The following is a 22,410-nucleotide window of genomic DNA, read 5'->3' on the forward strand; positions in this document are numbered from 1 at the left end:
GGAAGGACACGCTGCTGCTGCTCTTCCACTGCTGTACTGGGCAGAGCTTTGGCTCCTGTGAGCTCCAGGGCCAGGGCAGGCAGTGCAGCAGGGAGAGCTGGACTGTCATTGTGGGGCAACACCACTCTGCCCTGGGGGTCTGATCTTGCCTGCCCCCAGGGGCTTTTCTTCTCCTTTGGAGTGAGCCAACCACCTGTGCTGCTGCAGCAGCATCCCTGGACGCAGCTGTCCCAGCCAGCTGGGCAGGTGCCCTGGGATGGGGGTGGGATGCAGCCCTTGCCCAGTTTTGGGCACTGCTAGGACAGTATGCTGAGGTTGTTCTTTGCCTCCTGCCCCAGCACCTCACGGGAACATTGATCCTCTCCGTCTTCACTGCCGTGTTGGGCTTCTTCCAGTATGGCTACAGCCTGGGGGTCATTAATGCCCCCCAGAAGGTAAGTGAAGCCCCTCAAGCTGTGCATGGCCAAGGAACTGCAGCTTCAGGGCAGCCAGGGCCAGTTTGTCCCTTGCAGAAGCTCTCAGAAGGGCTCTGTCCCTTTCCAGGCATTTTCTCCCACAAAACAAAGACCCTGACAGGGCAGTGGGGTGACACTGCCAGGACCCTCTGCTGGCAATTCCCCAGGGAAAGGAGTGGGGTTCTGCACATAATGGAGCTGTCCCCACTGCAACACAGTCCCTGTGCCCGAGCCAAGGGATAACACCCCTCCACCAAATCCAGAGCCAAATCCAGACACCACGCTCAGCCCAGCCCTGGGAAGGGCAATGCTTTGTGCCTGCCCTCGTGGCCTCTCCCCACCGGGGTATGGGTGCTGTGGGGCTGGGGGGACCTCAGGATTTCACCTCTGCAGAGCCTGCAATGCAAATTTTTTCCTGAGGCAGAATAAAACCCAAAACAGGGGTTGGGGTGGTGACAGATCTGAGCTGATGGTGTTTTTCCTCTTTACCCATCACAGGTGATAGAAGCGCACTACGGGCGCGTGCTGGGCATTGTCCCCCCGGACAGACACGCCACCAATGTCTCTGGGGAGGATGGCACAGAGGGCACACTCCCACCCCCGAGTGACCCTGCTACCTCCCCACACATCCTCACCATGTACTGGTCCCTGTCTGTGTCTGTGTTCGCCGTCGGGGGCATGGTGTCCTCCTTCACCGTGGGCTGGATCGGCGACCGGCTCGGGAGGTGAGAGGCTCAGTGGGACTCTGTGCCACAGCCCAAACCCTTCTGATGGGTTCTTCCCATAGAACCATTTCCTTCCTGTAGAAATACAATTTGTGTTATTTTCAGCAATTTAAGAGAAAAAGGAAAAAAAAACCATCCCAACTTCCAAAATACTGTTTCAACCATCACAGAGGTTGGGCTTTTTAAAATCTTCAGTTACAAATCAGATATTTTATTGCAACTTGAGCATTTCAGACAACAGCTGATGAGCAGCCTTGATTATGTTCTGAATTCCCCCTTTTTTTCTGTGGCAGAAGGAAGTATTTGCACAGGATGTAAAGTATAATTTATAATATCATTTTAACTACTCTGTACCCTGGCCCCCATATTTTGCAGTGCCTGCTATCACTGTTTTTCCCCTTGCAGTACTGATTAAGTGATTTCATAGCTCTTCTTGTGTGTTGCAATGGCTGCTTTGGCTGAGCAAGGTGCCAGAGGAGCTGTGCTGCTGCTGCCTTGCAGGGTGAAAGCCATGCTGGTGGTGAATGTCCTCTCCATTGCTGGGAACCTCCTCATGGGGCTGGCGAAATTTGGGCCATCCCACATCCTCATCATCTCTGGGAGAGCGGTCACAGGGCTGTACTGTGGTGAGTCCAGGCTGGGGCAGCCACTGAAAGCAGCTCCTTGGTAGCATGCTTCAGGGCTGCAGTTCAGATTTTCCCATATTTTTTAATCCTTTTTTTAATTCAGAAGGGTTTTCACAGGTGAGAATTTTCCTCTTCCCTCTATGTTCGCTCTTCTTGATCCAGGATCTTTCCCAGAAGTATTTGGGTTGGGTCTATCGTGTTCATTTTACATATCCTAGAAAGGAGCAGGTCCCTCTGTATCTCAAGGATGGGTCTTGCTGGTGGCTGCTGTAAGAGCACATCACTAGCCAGGCTGGTTAAACAGGTTCCCTAGACAGGGAGCACAGGAGAGGATATAGCTGGCAAATAATTGGGAATTACATTAGAAAAATAGCTTAGAAGTAACAGCTCTTTATACTGTTGCTGGTATGCAAACACAATACTCCACTCTGAGGTGTCAAGTTTTAAGAAGGCTCTCTGCCCTGTGATAATTCTCCCAGTAGACAATCTCTGCTCTGTGCTCTGATGTGTGTGTCTGTAAAAAGGTTTCCCAGTTTGGGGCTCTGAATGCAGGGACATCCCAGCACCTTTCCAAGGTGCAGGTGGCTCCCAGCCAGGCAGGAGGGGCTCGGTGGGGTGTGGGGTGCAGCACACAGGCTCCATCCTCCTCTCCCATTTGGGAAGTGGTTTCTGCTGGTTGCTGAGCTGTCTAGAAGAGGTGACACCCGCGTGTGCTTGGTGCAGGGCTCTCCTCTGGACTCGTGCCCATGTACGTCAGCGAGGTCTCTCCCACGGCCCTCCGAGGAGCGCTGGGGACGCTGCACCAGCTCGCCATCGTCACTGGCATCCTCATCAGCCAGGTAAGCAGGAAAACACATCCAGAGAGGGTGTTTCACAAATAGGAAGGCCACAGTGACATACTAGGCTATTGCTCACTATTCTGCCCCAAAACTGAAGGAGCGTGCAAACAATCTGCTCTAATGGGGTTAAACCCCTGCCTTCAGTAAGATGTGTCTTAACAAAGACACTTCTCAAGAAATAAAAAATACTTCTGCAAACAATTTGTCCTCCCTGAGGAATTTTTTAAGCATCTCATCAGCGTCAGCCTGGATTGTAAGCATGACCCCTGATAATGAGGTTCTCAAAAATGGCTTCTTCAGAGAAGCAGGGAGCCCCAAGCCCCCATCAGCTTTTCCCACAAGTCCCAGCTACACAACAAATGAGCACATAAATGTACAGAAAACAAACACATCCAGAAAAAGAGTTGGTATTTGCTTCTAGTTTTTCTTCAGCTTGTCACTCCAAAACACCATAGTGGTCAATTGCTTTCTCTTCTTAGGGTGCCAAATGATCCATTCAAATTTGCCTTAATTATTCCAGGTCCTTGGACTAGACTTTCTTCTGGGCAATGACGAGATGTGGCCCCTGCTCCTTGGTCTGTCTGGTGTGGCTGCCCTGCTGCAGTTCTTCCTGCTCTTACTGTGCCCTGAGAGCCCCCGATACCTTTACATCAAACTGGGGAAGGTGCAGGAAGCTAAAAAAAGTAAGAAAGACATTCTGGGCTTGTATAGAGTTGTTTTTATTCTGTACATAGTATAAAACAGAGAAGGAAAAGCCTGGGTGAGAACTCACATGTGACTGTGGTTGCTCCATCTCATGCTCTGAGCTGCTGAGATACAAACTAGCTCTGGATCAAAAACTATTGAGACCTTTGCATGGGACTAAGCAGCACTGCTGAGGGGTGAGGCTTAAGAGTGATGTCTCAGGGCTGTTGCAGCTGCCTCTGACCAAGCAGATGCACCCTGGATCTTTGGATGTGCCATAGGAACCCTCATGTGCTTGGCTTATCTTGAGTTTTGCCTAAAGAGATTCTTGTCCTTACACATACAACTTATCTACCACTGAAAATAAAATGTCAATTTTTTTTTCCCTAAGGTTTGAAAAGGCTTAGAGGAAACTGTGATCCAATGAAAGAGATTGAAGAGATGGAAAAGGAAAAGCAAGAAGCTGCTAGTGAAAAGAAAGTCTCCATAAGACAGCTTTTCACCTCTTCCAAGTACAGGCAGGCTGTCATTGTGGCACTGATGGTGCAAATATCCCAGCAGTTCTCGGGAATCAACGCGGTGAGTCTCCCCAAAATGTTTGTCTCTCAAGAGATCCATGCTGAGCATGAAAAGGCAGCTCTGGCTCCATCCAAGTCATGCAAGGATGAAAGAAGGCTTTCCCATGGTTGCAGTGGTCTCCTGGGTTGTGCCAAGCTGGCTGTGGGAGGGCAGGAGGGGAGAAGGGTGGGAGGCAGTCCAGCACAAAACCAGCTGGCACAGCAAGCCCATACTGAGCCCTCCCTTGACCCTCCCCCTACCCAAGTTTGTCAGCAGTTCACTCTCTTTAATAACATCACCCCAGAATCACTATTTTCTAGCTATTTTTAGCTGAACCACTTTTGCATCACCTCCTGGAATAGCAGAAATCACCATTTAACAGCCTACTCGGCTCCAGGCCATGCCCACCCCATCCACCAGCCACCCTTACCTCCTGCCCTAAACTTTGACCAGAAAGGAATCACCTTATTCTTGGAGAGAAGAAAGAAATGGGAGTCATTGCATTGAGAATATTTTTAAATTAATGTAAAACTTGGTCATACTGAGATATTTATCTTGAGTGCTCAGTGCTGGTGATCGGGATTTTAAGATTAAACATAGACTACACAGAAGAAAACAGATTTAATGTGCAAATGCAGTAGCTCAAGAGGGGAATTTCAAAAGGATTTCTAACTCCCTCAGGCTCTTACAAAATTTTCAGCTTTAATCATCATAACATGCCATTAAAAGTTGAAAAATTAATCATAATTAAATTACGCCACATCTCAGCCAAGCAAGTACAACTCTTCCCTCATGAGAACAAAAAGTTTCACCAGTCCTGTTGCCTAATCTTTCATCCTGATGTATTCTGATAGATCTTTTACTACTCCACAAACATTTTTGAGAGAGCTGGGGTTGACCAACCAGTTTATGCAACCATCGGTGTTGGAGTGGTGAACACGGTCTTCACTGTTATCTCTGTAAGTAAACACTTCTGTCCCCTTTGTGACTACAAAGACACATAAGGTACAGTGTGGTTTTGAAACACGATTTTATCCTGGAGCTGGGATTTCTAGTGTTGCAGGACTGACCTTGAACACCTTACTGGGAAAAATCATTCCCTGGGCAAGTTTAATTTGAAAATTCAAACCTTGACATAGAGTGTGTTGCTATCGATCAGCACTGCTGAATGCCTCGTGAGTGGAAACTGCACCACGGTGTTCAGGGAAACTGAAAACTCTGCATTTCCCCCCAAAATAAAAGTTGCCCTCGAGACTGCAATTCTGCAGGGAACAGGTAGGGGGTGAGGGCTGTGATGGGTAAGTCATCAGTTCCCAGTGTGCTCTTACCTGTTATCTTTCAAACTGTTTTCTGTGTGTACATAGCACCTGCATGAGTGATATCCAAAGGCTATTCCACAGTAATAAAAGTAATCCAGCACCTATCCTCATCCTATCTAGACAGGGCTCTTCAGTAATAAAGGGATGTTCTGTTTCCACAGACCTTCCCTTTATTTGTCTCTCTCCTGAGAGGATTGATACAATTCCTATCAGCTGGCAATTAGTTTTATAATGTGGTCATTAATATAGTATCAGTAAATAGCAAGCCTATTTCCCTCATATCTCTCCAGAGATTTAGGGAGTAAAGGACTTTCATCAACACGATGCAGGACTGGCTGCAAGGCAGAAATACACAGCTCCAAGAGATTTAGGACAAAGAGGAATAATTTTAAACTGACAGAGAGGAGGATTTGATTATATATTAGAAAAAAATTCTTGTCTGTGAGGGTGGTCTGAGGCACTGGTACAGCTTTCTTGGAGAGGTTGTAGATGTCCCTGAACTGTCCAAGGCCAGACTTGGTCTTGTGGGAGGTGTCCCTGCCTATGACAGGGGGTTGAAATTGCATGATCTTTAAGGTCCCTTCCAACCCAAACCATTTGTACTCCAGCATGTGTGAGAGAGGAGGTCTTGAAGTGAACCTGCCTTAGAGAAAGTCTATCATAGGCCCCATACCGAGGAGAAAAATGTGCTGTTTATTGTGAAATCAGGCACAGAGGTGTGCAGCTAGAAGCCTTTCTTCAGCATGAAGGGTCCTGCAGTTCAATCCCCACCCCAGGGCTGTGTTACTTGCAGCCTTGGGCATTTGCTCTTTGCTTCTTTTGTCCATGAGCACTTAAAAATTACCTGCTTTTGTCAATAAATGACAGACCCCGATCAAAAGGCAAAGCACTGACAGCTGGGTGGACCTTGGAAAGGGGAGAAGGGAGCAGAGATTCATCCTCTGCAACTTCACGTGTCAGCACATGAGCAGCCTCCAGCAAAAGAGACATCTCTGGGAAGTGTAAATCATGGCTGCAATGGCAGGAAAAGTGGAGCTGCTGGCCAGAGGTGTCCTTCCAAGCAGAGGGGAAGGAGTGGGCAGCTTCAGAGGCTGCTGCATGGTTAGACCAGGACAGCTGCACTGTCCTCTGGAGGGACCTACAGCTCCCTGCCAGGTGAGGTGTCTGGTACATCAGGTATCTGTCAAAAACTGGGTGACATGATTGGAGTCCACCAAGAGGAGCTGAAAAGGAGCAAACTAAGCTTTGTGACTACCAGGGAAGCAAAAGGAATCTGGGAGTGATTGGAGGAAAAATCCTCACTGCAGCTGCTACACAACTATCCCTGCCTTAGGACAGGCAAGGTGCAATGGCCCGTGATGTGACCTGATTTCAAACTAAAGCAGACCTAGTAAGTTTTTAGCTCCTGGCAGAAAAAAAGAAAAGGGAAAGAAAGTCCACAGTCAGCAATTCATGTGTAGTAGCAGTGTGAAGTCCTGAGAGCTTGGAAATGCGTGGGCTCTGAGTGTGTGTGCCTTTGGCTTGCCCTTGGCAGGGTGACTGCTCAGTCACTGCTCAGTCTGGCTCCCAGCAGCCACCAGAAGAGTTTCTGACACTTGGAAACCAGCACATAAATCTCTACCACTAGAGCTAAAAGAGCAAAAGAGCAGTGTGGCATGGTAGCAGGCTGGTTATTGCTAATGGACCTGATCCTGAGAGTGGTGGTGCTGGACACTGAGCTGTTGCACGTGTTTCTACAGGTGTTCCTGGTGGAGAAGGCGGGCAGGCGGTCCCTGTTCCTGGCAGGGCTGATGGGCATGTTGGTCAGCGCCGTGGCCATGACAGTTGGGCTTGTGCTCCTGGTAAGGATTTCTCTCCATTTTTTCTCCCTGGTTTGAAAACAAAAGAAGATCCCATCAAAGTCAGTCCAAAGCATTGGTGCAAGCTCCCGTCAAGATGAAAAAGCAAATAAGGGGTGGCTTCCTTTGCTGAACACCCTGATTATTAAGGGGTGCCATTCTGCCTCATTTTGCTGTGCTGTAGGCAAGGAGAGGGCTCAAAGTAACTGCTGAGCTGATGGCTGTGAACTCCTCCAGAAAGCAATCCTGGCACAACATGCCCAGCCAGCACCTGGCACAAGAGTTTAAAACCTTAATTATTCATGTCCAATCCTCCTCTGTCTGAATAAAAAAAAATTTCTGAAAAAGAAGCCTAAATAAAGTAATTAGTGATAAGTGATTAGAGTTGCTTTGGGACTACAACATCAACCTTTTGCAGAGCCAGTTTGCCTGGATGAGCTATGTCAGCATGGTCACAATCTTCCTCTTCGTCATCTTCTTCGAAGTGGGGCCTGGGCCCATCCCCTGGTTTATTGTAGCTGAACTGTTCAGCCAAGGCCCACGCCCTGCTGCCATCGCTGTCGCTGGCTTCTGCAACTGGGCCTGCAACTTCATCGTGGGAATGTGCTTCCAGTACATAGCGGTAAGAAATCCCTTTAACCCCACAAATAAATGATCCCACTGCTGGGCCCCCAAAGCAGCCCAGCAGGGTGTGAATGTGCCTCCCAGATTTCCATCCCCTAGTCTAGCTCCTCAGCCAGCCAGGGTAGGAAGGGGAAGCTATCCATGTGGTGCTGATGGTGGTCTCCCCTGTTCCCACTTTCCCTCTGCAGGATCTGTGTGGACCATACGTGTTTGCGATCTTCGCGGGTCTGCTCCTCCTCTTCTTCCTGTTTGCGTACTTCAAAGTACCGGAGACGAAAGGAAAGTCCTTTGAGGAGATTGCAGCTGTGTTCCGCCGCAAGAAGCTCTCGGCCAAAGCCATGACGGAGCTGCAAGACCTGCGACGCGGCGAGGAGGCATAAACATCCCATGCACCCAGAAAGGAGGGACTGGGCACACACCTCCTTCAGGCACCATGGGAAGAATGTTGGGCAAAAGTCTCACTTCACAAAAACCTTGCAGCTGGCAGACCAGGGGGACTCATCCATTGGATTCCTTCTGGCTGCTGCGGTTCACACCTCCCAGCCACAGGTGCTAACCTGGCATTTTAGTCTGAGACACCTGGGACAACTGGGCTACAGGAAGAGCCAGGGAAAGGACAGGAGGAGTATGGTACATGTCTATGTCAATGCTCTGCTGGAAGAGCCCAGTGGGACAGTGTCCTTACCAGATGGCATTGAGCAGGGCCGTCTCTTAGCTGAAATTAAGGAAAAATGAAGCGTATTTTGAGAATCTTGGAAACTCTGGCTGGGCTGATGGGCATTTTCCCTACATTTCAGCCAGACTATTTAGCTCTCTCTTTCCCTCCAGGAAGCCTCTTCTCTCCCCCTTCTCACTGCTGCAACACAAGGCACAGCATAACACTGATCACACAAAATGCCTGGGCACTCCTGGTCCCCATGTGAAGAGACTTGAGCCCATTGCCAAGGCACCTCCTTCCCCATCTACACCTTCCTTCCCTTCCTTTCATACAGTGCTCAAGGCTCACAGGCTCCAGATCCAGCCAAGGGCTCAGGCTGCTCATAGAGCAACAATTAATGATGACCCAAAGACAAAATGGGTATTGGAAGGTTAACTGGAAGGTGCCACTTGCCTAACTCCTATTTTGTATCACTTAGTATTTTGCTGGCTGGGTGTGCTTCAGCCAGGATAGTATGCAAGCAGGAGGTCATGATGTTTCCATAGCCTTGTTTTGCTCCTTTTGCTTCTTTATAAGACATTTTTATGTGGCAGAATCAAACTCCAAGGATTTTTCTTCCTTTTTTGGGGGCATAGACTGGAATCATTGTAAAAGCCTGCTCTCTGCTTGACTTTTAAGATTTGCATGCTCCTTGTTGTGATACCAGGTTACTTTTTAGCAACTTTCTCAGGGTAGAAACCCATTATTTATTTAGAGATGAAATACCAGCATTGCTTGGTCACTGTGTGCTCACTATGGCTGCTGGTGAAGCAGTGGCCAAAATGTAACAGAGGATTGAATATAATGAAAAACACAAAATAGATGGGCTGAGGAGGGTCACACTGCTGCTATAGGTTTGGTTTTAGGGGAGGTTCATGCTCCTTTCCATGTGCCTGAACATCTTTTCCTTTGTAGACTTTACTCTCTTGGTATTTAGACCCTACAGCAAATTCTGGTCATTTCCAAGTGATGGGAAGTGCAGCCACAAGGTGCACTGGCAGAAATGCCTGGCCCTGGTGTGCGCACTGAAGCAGTAAGATTGCACCAAAGGCTTTGCTGGAGTGACTGCTGGGATTTAACTAGAGTAGAACTGGGTCAGTGCTGTCATGTGCTGCAGTGGTAGGTGACCCAGGTCTGACACGGGACGTGCAGGGCTGCTGGAACCAGAGCCCAGGCTGGGGCTGAGAACAGCAGAGCAAGGTCTGTGCCAAGCTGTCCATCTGTGTGCTGCACACATGTCCCCCAGGTGACACCAACAGCCACAGCAGGCTCAGAAGCTCTCCACAGTGTTTACTGTAAGTTAAATATAATGGGTTATCTGAATGCACAAAATGGAGAAAAAAAGAGGTTTCTTGCTAATCAGCATTGTCATCTAGATCTGTCAGATAAAAGACTAACAACATCTACAACATGTGATGGCTTGCGCTGCTGTTTTTCCCCCTCTGTACATCTCAGACATACATCCAATGCCAGGTGGGAGCTATTTTCCTAGCAGGACACATTTGCTCACAGGTGGTAAAAGCTGTGCAAGCCCTCAGCTACTTCTGTTTGAAACAGAGGTGAGACTTGGGGTTGGAGGCAGCCCTGGAGCCGGTGGCAGCCGGCTCTGGGCTAGGATGAACCTTGATAGGAGGGGTGCCAATGTCTGACCCGAGCTGTCCCCACTGTGCAGCACCTCTGTTTGCATGGTGCTGGTGCAGCCTAAAACCTGGGCTGGGGCCTCTCCAGGCATGAGAGGCAGGAGGAGCATTTGGGGAAAAGTGAGGCTCAAAGCAGATCTGCCGCTGTTTTGAGGGCCCAGCCAGGCTGGGTTCCCTGTTATCATAGAGGGGGTACAAAACGATTTCCTAAACTTCAGCTAAGTTTTGTCCTATTGTCTGGGGGGCATCAGTGACTCTGCCAGCAGCTCAGCTGTGAGGGGCCTTACTGATCAACCCTGAGCAGTCAGTCCTTGTTTTCCTGTGTCATTGCTGAATGACAATAGAAAGTGGTCCAGTTACTGTAGTTCAGCACATAAATCAGTTTAACAAAGCCCACAGCATTAGTGTTGCCCACAGCTAAGCACTGAACTTCCCACAGAGCCACCTAAGGAAAATGGTGTGTCAGGCTGTGTTTCCTTGCAGCAGCTGCCATGTGGAAGGTAAGGGAGTTTTCCAGCCTGGGATGGAACAAGCAGGGTAAGGCATTGCTGGCTTTTTGTCCTCCCCATGGCTGCAGTGAAGGATCAAGCTGGGCTTTACTATCACTTTAACCATATGCCAGTGCAGGACAGGGTCATTAGAGTTAGTTAAATCTGACGATATGTTTACTTTTGTCTCATCCCATCAGGCTGATAATTAGGACTGTATACTTTATCTGTCCTTGCTACATGCAAGTTCCAGTTAAAACTTGTTCTTGAGACACAGCTTGTTGAATCATTATTTTTATCTCTCACCACTACAGTTTTACTAAGCTGCTAATCATTAAGAAAATTTAAAAGACCGAGTCAAACTTATTAGCTAAATGGTTGCTGCATTTTAGTAACATGCTAAGTATGTTCTCATACCATGCCTGGCTAATAATGCAATATAATTAATAATCCCTGAGAAAGCATCTTGTCAGCAAGAGCTTTGACAGTGTTTTCCTAATGTGCTGAGACAACAGCCATTAAGACTTTCCTGTTGTGCCAACGGTATCTAGTCTCCCACTCTCTAGGCTTAATTTTAAAATTAGTTTGACTTCCCTAATTCAATAAACTCAGGACATTTGGCCCCATTAACGCTCTCCACACTAATTTATCACAGGTTTTTCTGCCTCACTTCAACTTGTTTTTCACCACTGAGAAGCACTACCCTCTATCTCTGGAATCAAACATTGATAATGATGAAGCTAACCCAAGCACTACGTATGCAGGGACAAAGTCTTTCAGGTATGATGAATCTTCTGAGGTGTTCAATGTCCTTATCTTTCACCGGAAATCTATGTGAGCTGAGGAATTTCAAGTTAGGATATCAGGTCTGGATCCAGCAGACTGTGTAAGCATCAGATTAAATTTAAGGTAACTGAGTGTGCTCAAGTGTTTCACTAAATCCTGAAGCAACACTGGCAAATTTTACCCAGAAGCACAGTCTGAATAGCTGTGCTGAAAGGGAAGGAATCTCCTCCTCAGCACTGAGGCAATAAATTCTGGCTGCAGATCAGCAGTCCTTAAACTTTCCAGGCTGTAGATGCAGCTGCAGACCCGAGGCTTAGGTAGTGTCCTGTGTTTTGCCTCCCTGCGCTCTGTTCAGAGAGACAGTGGCTCTGTGACTCTCTGATCAGGTCCTCGCAGGTCGTGGGTGGGATATCCCTGCTCCAGCCCCAGGAGGAGAGAACAGCTGGAGTTACTTTGTGCTTTGCTTCTTCCCAGTGGGGAAGTTACAATTACAGTGGCTCCTGTTAGTTCCCGGTGTCACTGCACTGTCACCACTTGCCTCTGATCCCCAGTGTGTGCCCAGGGTGATTCCCTGGGTTGTCAGACCTGGGCTCAGCACAGGAAGCAGACGGTGAATGGCAGGAATAAAGCAGTGCCGGGAGCAGAGTGAGTACCTATGGCAAGGTCACTGCAGAGGGTCCCTGACCCCATTCCTGTCACACAAACACACTGTACCTAGGAGCTCTGAGGGCTACTGAGCGTGGCACTGTCCTGTGGAGGGGGATCACTGATCCACAGCTTCTCTCACGTCCTCCTGCTCAAGGCTGTGCTCACAAGCCAGCGTGAACCCTCACCCCGACAGTCAGGACACGGTGGGATCCCAGGGAAGTCAGCTCAGCAGCTCAAACAGACACTGCTCAGGTTGCAGCAGGGCTGTTTACACCACTCCGCTCACGACCTGGCATTTCTAATGGTGTGACCTGACCCCAGGGCCCAGGGGTGTAAACACCACCTCCTGCCTTCGTGGGACGGCTGGAAACGAGGTGGGATGTTTCTGGAAACGAGGTGGGGTGCCTACGCCAGCACTGGCTGAAATGTGTATTCTCAAGGCTGGACTTGATGAAGCGCTTTAGGGCATCAGACACTTCTCCAGAACATAACTGAGAACAGATACAACTCACTAAGTTCTTAAAGTGAAGGTAAGAGAAGCAAAGCTTGATAACATCCTGAGCTTACTTGAGAGAAAAGAGGTGTGATCCAGCTGTGCAACATTGGAAAGAAAACACTCTTAAATGTGAAAGGCCATGCAATTTTATTTACAAATATGCTTTGAATCAAATTGCTGTTCTTGTATAGAAAAGTGGGATAATCACAATACTATCAAGAAACACACTTTAGAAAATTAATGTTGATCCAGACAAAGGAACGATGCCTGCAGGCAATAACTGATGAATTGGATTTCCAATCTTTTTTATTGAATATCAAGTAAAGGCTGTATTGCAATATTTGTTTTGTGTTTGAAAAAACAGCTGTACTTCAGTAAGAAGACTTCATTTAGCCCAGAAGATCTCTCAAGTAATTCAAAATGAATCTGTTAATTGTGGAAAACCAGCCAAAGTTATCAACTGATACTTTAGGGAAAAAAATCATCAGTAGTGCTTAGCACCGTGCTGCTGCAGTTTGGGTTCAGAACAGTTGGTCATTTTCTCACAAAGTGTTTTATTAGAAGATAAAAAGCCCGAGAGCATGTGCAACTTGTCACACGCTTGCAGGTAAACAAACACACACTGCACATGCTGCAGGATGCCCTAGAGTCTCCTTATCAAGTGACACAGCAGTAAAATGGGCAGGATAAAGTGTATCATCTCCAGAGCAGGCTGGGTGAGGCAGCATCCACAGAAACCCCAAGTAAAGGAGAGAGATGATGCTGGGGCCTCATGAAATGAGAGCCAAACTTAACTCCTTGGCTGTACAATTTGGGATCTGTGTAACCAAGAGCGGGACCACAGGCAAACAAATCACAAAAATTGACACAGATTAAATAAAACACCTCACGGTGAACCATTTAAAAATGTGATGTTAAAAGTGACTTCTGTAGCTACCCCACTGGAGCACAGCTGACAAGGTCAGGGTCTCAGGGCAAAAAATGTAGGACAGCACACAGCAGCCTGTGGTGGTGATGGCTGAGGCAGGTGCTGACAGTGCTGCCACTGAATTCCTGCATCTTCCTGGTTTTGTTGTGTTTGTAGGTGAGCTGAAGGCCAACCTGCAGAGCTGGGGCCGATCCGCCAGCAGCTCCCCACAGGAAAGCTCAAACAGCTCACAGTATTATGATATCTGACTAGGAGGGATTTATAAAAACAGTCCTTTGGCCTTGTTTTGCTCAGGACCCCACGGTCAGGTCTCCATAGCCACAGATCGCTCCTGAGGCAGCGCAGGGAATGGTTGTTGGACAGGACGAGCGCTGTGTCATAGCTCAGAATACTTTGGATTGGAAAATCTCTTTAAAGATCATCTATTCCAAACCCCTCCCATGGGCACAGACACCTTTCACTAGATCAGATTGCTCTAAAACCCATCCATTCTGGCCTGGAACACTTCCAAGGATGGGACATGCACAGTTTTTCCAAACCTACTCTCTTTTCAGTTTGAAACCATTGGCCCTTGTCCTGTCACTGTTAAAAAGTCTCAATCTTACACATAATCATCCTTTATATATGGAAATACTGCAATAAGGTCTCCCTAAAACCTTCTCTTCTCCAGGCTAAACAACCCTAATGGTGACTTGCTTTACAGAGGATCATCTTCATTGTCCTCCCCTGGATCTGCTCCAACAGATCCATTTGTTTGTTATGGTGGAGACTGCAGAACTGGCCACAGTATTCCAGTACTAATAATTCCACCGTTACTGGGAATATCAAACAGAAGCCCTCGCTAAGGATTTCGGCTATCTCCCTTCCTTTCGGCTGATTATAATGCTTTCAAAATGCTCGTTTCTGATTACTCTGAGAGGAGGCACACGAGGCGGACAAAGGAGTTTCGTGTGTACGGTCATACACGTCTCACACGGCTTTGGGGACACTTTGAGGACACGCATTCCCCCCACGTTCCTCTAACTCCCACAGCCGTATCCAAGCCGATCCCCGGCAGCCGCGGCCGCCTCACCCGCCCAAGATGGCGGCGGGGTTGTGGACTGTGGGGACGAGGCGGTGCGCGGCGCCGCCTAGCGGCTGAGGAGCGGCGCCTCCGCAGCGCCCTGAGCGCGCCCGCCCCGCGCGGGCCGGGGAGGGGGCGTGGCCACCGCGCGCGCGTGGGCGGGCAGGGGAAGCGCCGCCGGCACGTGGTTCGGGTGAGGGGCTGCGAGGCCACGCCCCCCCGCGGGATGGCAGCGGGCCAATGAGCGGCGGCGGAAGTCGGGGGGCGGGGCCGGGCCGTGCGCGCGCTGCCCGCGCCGCCCCTTCCCGCCGGCCGCCGCAGTGGTGTCGGGCGCGAGTGCGCCGCGCCCGCCGCTCCCGTCCCGCTGCCGCCCCGCTGCCCCGGCACCGCCGCGACCCCCGGCACCCCCCGATCCTCCTCGCAAGGTAACAGAGGTCGCAGGGACGGGAAGGGAGCGGGGGCGAAGCAGGCCCGGGGGCGGGAGGCCGGGGGCCCGCGGCACGTGGCGGGTCCCGCCCGCCGCGCACGTGTGCGGGGCGGGGGGGCCCGGCCTGCGCTCCCCGCGGTGGGTGGTTGGGTCCGTGGCCGTCTCCCTTCTCCCCTCCCATCGCCAGGGCTCCGAGCCGACCCTCTCTCGTTGTCGCGCAGCCCCCCGCCGCCAGTCCTCCCCCTCGCACCGCCATGGCCGACGAGCTCGACTTCACCACGGGCGATGCCGGCGCCTCCTCCACCTACCCCATGCAGTGCTCGGCGCTGCGCAAGAACGGCTTCGTGGTGCTCAAGGGGCGCCCCTGCAAGATCGTGGAGATGTCCACCTCCAAGACGGGCAAGCACGGCCACGCCAAGGTGAGCGCTGCCGGCGCGGCTGTGTGCCCGCAGTGTGCGCTCCTGCGGCTCCCGGCTGGCCGGCAGGGAAGGGTGTAGCGTTTCATTTGGCTCCGTGTCCCGCCTTTGCCTTTCTCGCAGCGGTGTCTCATCACTCCAGAGCTGGCCCAAGGGGTTTCAGTCATGTAAAGCAGGAAGGATTGAAGATGGAGGGTTGGGTTTTTTTCCCAACTCTAACTCTTTAACGCTTTTTTTTTTTTAGAAGGATTTTAGGCTCATAGTGACAAAACCAGTTTCTGTAGTGGGGGTAGAGTAAGTTCTGGAAGGGGGGCTGATGAAATCACTAGGGCGTGGTTGGGTTGTGCTGTCACTACCCACCAGAGCACTTCTGTGTCTGCCCGTGCCGGCAGACTTTTAGTGTTGCAGTGTGAGACCAGGAGTGCCCGTGCTGTGTTACATAACCCGGAGCTCCGCGGACACTCGGTACTTTCTGGGCCTGTTCTGCTGCCTTTGCCTCGCAGCTTCCTTCCTTATTCCAGCACTGAGAGCGGAGTGCCCGTGTCCCAGCAGGGATGTTCTTAGCCACTGTCTGGGGCTGCAGTTGGCTCCTGCAGCTGTCCAGAGCTTGGAGCAAGGCTGAAATCCTTCATTCATTCACTCGGCCACACTTTAGGATGAGTGTGTATCAGAGTTTAGACATTTTTTTAGAAGCACAGACTAAGGAGATTTTTAAGTTTCCACAACCTTGTGCCATATGTGTAGGGGAGTAGAGTGGGGTTTGTCCAAGCTAGAGTAGACCAAGTTCTTCTTAGTTTTTCCCCTTCTCCTTCCTCTTTTCTTTAATGCCTTTTTTTGATAGACAGATACAAATTTCTTAAATACAGAAACAGGACCTGAGAAGAACTGGTTAAACTGGTCATCTAAACTCAAGCTGAAGCAAGCAGTGCAGCTGGCATAAAGGGAGGTGGGAGCTGCTGTGATCTCTGTGCATGACCACCTATTTTCCCCTTAACTGCCTGTTTCTTAGAACAGCTAGATCTTAAAATAAACATGTTCTTAACTACTGTGAACTCCTAGCTTGCTGCTGTAAATCTACAGAAGGCAGTGGAAGATAACAGTGGCTGGTCTTGCTCTCATGTAGGGTTTCTGTAATGTGCTGTGGAAGGGAATGAGAGGCCCCCTCTTGATGTGAGGGATGTTTTCATACCACAACCAAAGGGCTGAGGCACAATCTGGGATTGCACATGATCTCATAGGAAACGGAGTAGAACCAGCAATACTGATGGCAATAACATCTTGCTTCTCCAAGACCAACAGTAACTGAAACTTTTTCTACTCTTACAGGTCCATTTGGTTGGTATTGATATCTTCACTGGTAAAAAATACGAAGATATTTGCCCATCAACTCATAACATGGATGTTCCAAATATCAAGAGGAATGATTACCAGGTAAGTTAACAGTTGTGCAAGGCTTTATACTCTTAGTACCACACATAAACTCTTTTCATCCCCAAATTTGCCTCTCAATAAAGTACTGTTGTCAGAATTAATGAGACTCACTTGTCTAGACATGACACAGCTGAACTCACAGCATTTACTGAATTGCTAAAACTGTTGAAACTCGCTGGTGGAGAGAGAGCTCCTTAGTGTATAAACAACCTCAGGTCAGAGTAGCAGTCTTCAAGGATGACAGGTAATAGACATAATTCATACCATGCCTTTTTAACCTATTGTTATAGGGCCACTTCTGGATTCTTTGTGGTACTAACATCCTTTAGCATATGGAGAGAGGTTTTCCCTGCTGCAATAAAGCAGAAACAAGATCTCACATAACTAAATTTAAATCAAAGCATAAATTGTCATTAATAGTTTCACTCTTACATGGGGTAGATGAATTCCCAGAACAGTCATAAACTGCAAATGATGTGAAATTTAACTTGCCAAAGTGTTTTCTGCTCCTTGTGGGGAAAGTGGCTTCAGATGATATCAAATAGTTTTAAAGTTCCTGAACTCTGCACTGAAATGTATGTATGAAGGGAACAACTTCTGTAATGTCTTCTGTGACAGGGCTAGTGAGCTCTTAAAAGTTCAGATCGTGCTGCAACACGTTTGCTGTCTTCGCATTTCATTGGGAATAGTTTTGGTCAGGAATTGACACATCCTCATAGTCTGGAAAGCTGCAATTGCTTGACAAAGGCTAAGTTCAGTGTTTTAGCAAACAGTCTTTAGTGTCTTCAGGACAGTTGGTACTGTTGGAATAGAGTGTGACCAGCCTGTCTTAGGGCTTAGATCTTCCAAGAAATTCTGTCAAAATAGCCATTCTCCTAAGCCCAGGCTTTTGGTTAGGCTGAAACCAGCACTATAAAAGTGGTCCAGGGCTTGGTGGATGTTGCCTAGTGTGTAATGTAAATGGTAGTATTTCACTGTAGAGATGCAGATACAGAAGTGCATAGTTATACTGTTGTGTATTTTTACACTTTATACAAGCAGTGCTGTTGAGGGAATATCATTCCAGTTATTGTTTCTAATTCACCCATGAAGAAAACTGAACCACTGGAAGCAGTACATTTCCTTCCCACCTACTAGGAAGTAACCAGCAGAGTTCTGTTGGTTCTTGGTAGCAGGATGCCTTTTGCTACAGTTGCCCTAACTCTCAGCCCACTGAACTTTTGTTAAAAATGGATTTAAATAAGGTTCTTAACTGTTACAGAGTACTAGAGAATTATTGTAACAGGTAGAGTTCACTGCCTTCTGCTTACATTAAGCTACTACCTGCTGGTGGCTGCTGACGTTAAACTTCTAAAAATGAACTTCTCTTTGCAGCTGATAGGTATTCAGGATGGGTATCTCTCCCTGCTGACTGAAAGTGGTGAAGTCCGTGAGGATCTAAAGTTGCCAGAAGGGGATCTTGGCAAAGAAATAGAAGGAAAATTCAATGCCAATGAAGATGTGCAGGTAAGTAAGGAGGGCAGACAAGACCAGTTTTGGTTAATCCCACTTGATGATACAATGAAGAATTCTTACTCTGACCTCTTGTATCTCTTTGTGAAGAGTGGGTTTGAGGGGTGTGGATTGGTCCTTGGAGATGTAGGACATTTGTACTGGAGCATCAAAAGGGATTGATTGTTAAAGTGTGAAAGTTTGTAACTTTGAGCAGCACTTCCTGTGGCTTGGGCTGTAGCTCACCTCTGTGTCTTCTCTTCCAGATATCTGTCATAAGTGCAATGAATGAAGAATGTGCTGTAGCCATAAAGCCTTGCAAGTAAAGAAGATCGCCAGGCTCGGGCAACTGCTCAGGTCTGGACAAACCACAGATCTATAAATTTGGTCCTTATTGTCACCAAAGCTCTGGCCTTCACAAGCAACCTCATTTCCTTTTTGAATTGTTAAAAAGCAGTGCTGGATTCTGGATTAGTGTTGCAGGCTAACTGGCAGTTTTCAAAATCACTGAGATTTTAATTCCTTAATTGTAACTATTTTTAACATTCCTGTGGGTTTCAGCTATGGATTTAAGAAACCAATCAGGTGTTACTAGTGGATATATTTTTATTTGCTTGAGCAAAACAGTGTTTGTCTGTATGAACAGACAAAATACAGTATTCAGGGGCTTTTAGATAAGCTGGTAGGTATCTAGGATTATAAAGTGACCTAGAGCACAAATAGTATTTTTTTTGACATCTTTAGGTAGAACTGACAATAAAAAGTAGCCTTTTTTTTTTTCCTTTTTTTAAAGCTTAAGTACTTTGTGAATTGGGACTCTTGCAGAACTGTAGGTGCCAATCACAACTTTTAGACCAAGAAACTCAAGTGATCAGAAATGCCAGCTGGCTTGACCAAGCCCCAGTGGCCATGTGCAACTAAACTGTATTACCTCTGTTTTCTTCTTTGCCAACTTGTTGGCTTATTGTAACGATAAAATGGTTTAAAAAAAAAAAAAGCCTACCTGTGGTTTAGGCAGGCCGTTGGAATATTGAGTAGATAAGACATAGATAGGTCAAGGGGACACAAAGGTGAGAATGGATGTTAAAGCTATAGACTTTCACTCGAGGCCTTTGTCAGACTTGAAAAATAAAATAGAAAAATGCAGTTCAATTGCTTTCCTTTATTATATTTATCTTAAACTATAAAAGGGTGACAAACTCCATGGGAATCTGTTGCAGTGCTTCCAGCTTTAGGTTTTAACCTTCAGGTTCAGACCATATTTTTGTAGCACAGGGACCACACATTTTTCAGAAAGTGGGACAAACTGTAGCATTGAGCCTAAACTAAATGCATGTGATTCTTTTTTAAAAAAATAAAACTATTGTATTTTCAAAACATAAACTTGACAGATGATACCGAACAACCATGGCTTCACTATAAAAAAATAACTTGCTACCTAGTTAGGGAAGCTGGCTCCTGTCCTGGGGAGTTCTGAGTCATAGCAACACGCATGCATGCCTCTATTTAGTAGCTTAACAAGGCTTCACAGCAATAGTTATGGAAGGATAATTAACCTGCTCCTGTCTAAGGTGTTCAACTTGAATTGTAAGACTTGGTGACTCTTCATGAGTCGGGAAACTTCCTTAGTCCATGGCTCAGATCTCTTCACAGTTGATAAATTGTTTCATGAACTTGCCTTAATGCTCAGTGGCTGATGGAGGATGACACAGAAGCTGCCCCGGACAGCACGCACAATTCACACTACTTGGCAGCCAGAGTTGGACTTCATGCTGCTCTTAACTGCTTAAAATGTTTTCAGCTTCATAGTTTGTACTCTCTAGTCCCCTGAAGGGCTTATGGCAACTGTCCTGAGCTGCTCTTGGCAACACTGGGGCAGGGCTTAGCAAACCTTGGAGGTGTAATGCAGGTGGCAGAAGTATGCATTGTCCACAGACTTCCCACACTAGGGAGAGCAGTACCAGTGGAGGTAAAGACAGCAATAAATACACTCTGGTAATAAAGCACAGCTACCTGGGACACCTGGCAGAGGTAGGACCTGCCACACGCTCTTGCCTAGCACAAAACATGTTGCAGGTGAACTCTATAAATAGCACCTTGACTGAAATGGAAAAGCTGCTTTTAAAAGAATCTCTAGATTGAAATGCTTCCAGAATAGTTCTGAAGTGGATGAGGAACAGCTCAGGCTAGCCTGCACTGTGCTCCCTTCTGCCTCTCCATCAAGCTGGTACCTGGAAGTCAGGCTTTGTTGCCTTTGGAGGTGACTGTAGCCATTGCTGATGATGCTGACAGCAAGCTGAGCTGTGTGGTGTCACATGGGAAGTCACAGGTTGCTATGTCAAACTAACGCAAGTTCTATCACCATGTTACAAATACTTCCAATATGCTTGAAAACTTCAAGACTTGAATTTGTCCTTGCTCTGCTAGTGCTTTAGTCTATTCTCAGGTTCCTGCCTGTCCTCTAAAACCGTATTGGAAGACAGGTACCTGATGTCACTGGCCCACAATCTGAGCAGTTACTCGCACTAAGCTCTCTGGGAACAGGGCTGGTTTAAGCCCTGTTCCTTCAAAGTGGAGTCCTGGCCTGACTGGAGTTTTCAGGTACTACAGCAATCTGAAGATAAGAGGTTTCATGACCTTCAGCTTGCTGGAAGAGCCCTGCTCGGGACTTTCAGATGTCCTTCTATTGCAACCTTCAGTTCTGCAAGATTTAAATGATTAAATACTTCATTATAGGTTTGTTCTTACATACTTAGTTGTCTTTGTGAAGCACTTCAGACACCATGGAAGTGCAGACCATCATGCATGAAGTTTTCCATAGGTACATAAGCATGTCTTAAAGCATAATCTCCAAGTTTCAGTAAGCTTAAAAGTTGCTTCTAAATTAAAATATGTATTTGAGGCATTTTTTTTTTCTGAAGTAAGATGTTTCAGTTTCCTGTCAGAATCGTTGCAACAAACTTTGTGATCAGTAGTCCATAGAGATGTGTATTTTTAATATCCATAACCAAGTGCTTAGGGAAGTTCTCCTTTCATAGCTTTACTTTAAAACAAATCTTACCAGTGTATTTGTTCTGTATTACTGTCTTAACACTTAAATTGTGTCAAAACCATAAAGTTCTTATAGCTGATGGCATTTGCTTAGAGTAAAGCCTGTGAACACAGGGAGATGGTGAGAGGTATTTCCACTCCAAATAATGCTTTTTTTTATGGCTCCTGTTCATTGAGTTTCTCTTACTACTTCACACAATTGGAAAGACTGCAGTGTTTCCTGCCTCAAATGTCGGCAAATAATACTTTGAGAATTCAATAGATCCTTCTAATTTTTTGCTTATAATGGTGGTTTTTCAACTGGGCTCTTGCTGGTTGAGCCATGTTCTCAGGGCTGTTTTTTTTTAAGCTGAAGTTCATTGTTTCTCTTGCAGGTTTTTCTAATCTGAAGTGTACCCAGAAACGGTGCACAGTCTGTAGTTTCACAATACAGATAATTTTACATAATCTGTAAAGAAGTCAAGTTTGTTGACAGTTCTAACTCTTATGGTTACTGCAGGTCAGTCTCACAGAATTCAAAATTCAATAAATCCCACTATTTCTTTTTTTTTTTTTTTTTTTTTTGGGTTGAGTAATTAGAATGTAGTTTGTTACAGTAGAACTAAACTTCAGGCTATAAAGAGACCTTGTTCAGGATATTTCGAGTATCCGCTGGGAATGTTTCTGAAGGTGTGGATCCTGGAGCAGCTCAGCACGAGGCGGTCGGAGCCTCTCCAGCACCTGCACTGCGGCCCTGCAGTATTTGGCATCCGAGAGAGACTTGGTTTGCTGAACTCCGAGGAAATGTTTGCTGTGCTTTGCTGTATCGCAGAACCCCTCTTGTCCTGTGCTGTGTGTTGTAAGCAAACCCGGCTGCTGCGGCTCCCGGGCCTGTACTGCTCGTGGGACAAACCCGACCCTTAACCGGTGCGAGCCGGGCGCCGCTGCAGCTCCGGTGTCTGTTGGGGAAGCTCTGTTACTGTTCTCGAACCGTGGAAACGATCAGGGGAAAGATTTGTACGTGTGTGTGTGTTTTGCTCCAGAAATAATAAAAGTGTCAGTGCTGTGGGGAGATGGTGCTGGTTACAGTGACGGGAGCGCGGTGGGGCTGCTAAGGGGATTCGCAGCCACTTCCAAGGGCGGGGTGGGGGCGGTTGCGGTTGGTGCGGGGGGAGGAGGAAGGCGTGCGGCCGCGGGAACA

General features: G+C 47.5%; 2 protein-coding genes across 2 annotated transcripts; both read left to right on the forward strand.

Moving 5' to 3' along the window:
• The first annotated feature begins 1,673 nt into the window (after positions 1–1,673).
• On the forward strand, positions 1,674–9,479 carry SLC2A2 (solute carrier family 2 member 2). Its single transcript, XM_033068204.1, has 8 exons — positions 1,674–1,806; positions 2,530–2,645; positions 3,166–3,328; positions 3,721–3,908; positions 4,742–4,846; positions 6,946–7,047; positions 7,463–7,666; positions 7,857–9,479. Exons 1-8 carry the CDS (start codon positions 1,692–1,694, stop codon positions 8,046–8,048), a joined length of 1,185 nt encoding a protein of 394 aa, XP_032924095.1. The 5' UTR covers positions 1,674–1,691; the 3' UTR covers positions 8,049–9,479.
• Positions 9,480–14,737: 5,258 nt separating this feature from the next.
• EIF5A2 (eukaryotic translation initiation factor 5A2) lies at positions 14,738–22,281 on the forward strand. Its single transcript, XM_033069094.1, has 5 exons — positions 14,738–14,839; positions 15,063–15,260; positions 16,584–16,688; positions 18,063–18,194; positions 18,446–22,281. Exons 2-5 carry the CDS (start codon positions 15,096–15,098, stop codon positions 18,503–18,505), a joined length of 462 nt encoding a protein of 153 aa, XP_032924985.1. The 5' UTR covers positions 14,738–14,839; positions 15,063–15,095; the 3' UTR covers positions 18,506–22,281.
• Positions 22,282–22,410: the final 129 nt, after the last annotated feature.

Source organism: Catharus ustulatus, chromosome 10 (genome assembly GCF_009819885.2).
Source record: "Catharus ustulatus isolate bCatUst1 chromosome 10, bCatUst1.pri.v2, whole genome shotgun sequence".
Taxonomy (NCBI): domain Eukaryota; kingdom Metazoa; phylum Chordata; class Aves; order Passeriformes; family Turdidae; genus Catharus; species Catharus ustulatus.

Bases quoted from the DNA above. Each gene is read 5' to 3' on its own strand.
- EIF5A2 (XM_033069094.1), top strand. From the start codon at position 15,096: ATGGCCGACGAGCTCGACTTCACCACGGGCGATGCCGGCGCCTCCTCC. The intron at 15,261-16,583 runs GTGAGCGCTGCC...CTACTCTTACAG, and splicing joins GCAAGCACGGCCACGCCAAG to GTCCATTTGGTTGGTATTGA. The intron at 18,195-18,445 runs GTAAGTAAGGAG...CTTCTCTTCCAG, and splicing joins ATGCCAATGAAGATGTGCAG to ATATCTGTCATAAGTGCAAT.
- SLC2A2 (XM_033068204.1), top strand. From the start codon at position 1,692: ATGCTGGTGGTGAATGTCCTCTCCATTGCTGGGAACCTCCTCATGGGG. The intron at 2,646-3,165 runs GTAAGCAGGAAA...TAATTATTCCAG, and splicing joins CTGGCATCCTCATCAGCCAG to GTCCTTGGACTAGACTTTCT. The intron at 7,667-7,856 runs GTAAGAAATCCC...TTCCCTCTGCAG, and splicing joins TGTGCTTCCAGTACATAGCG to GATCTGTGTGGACCATACGT.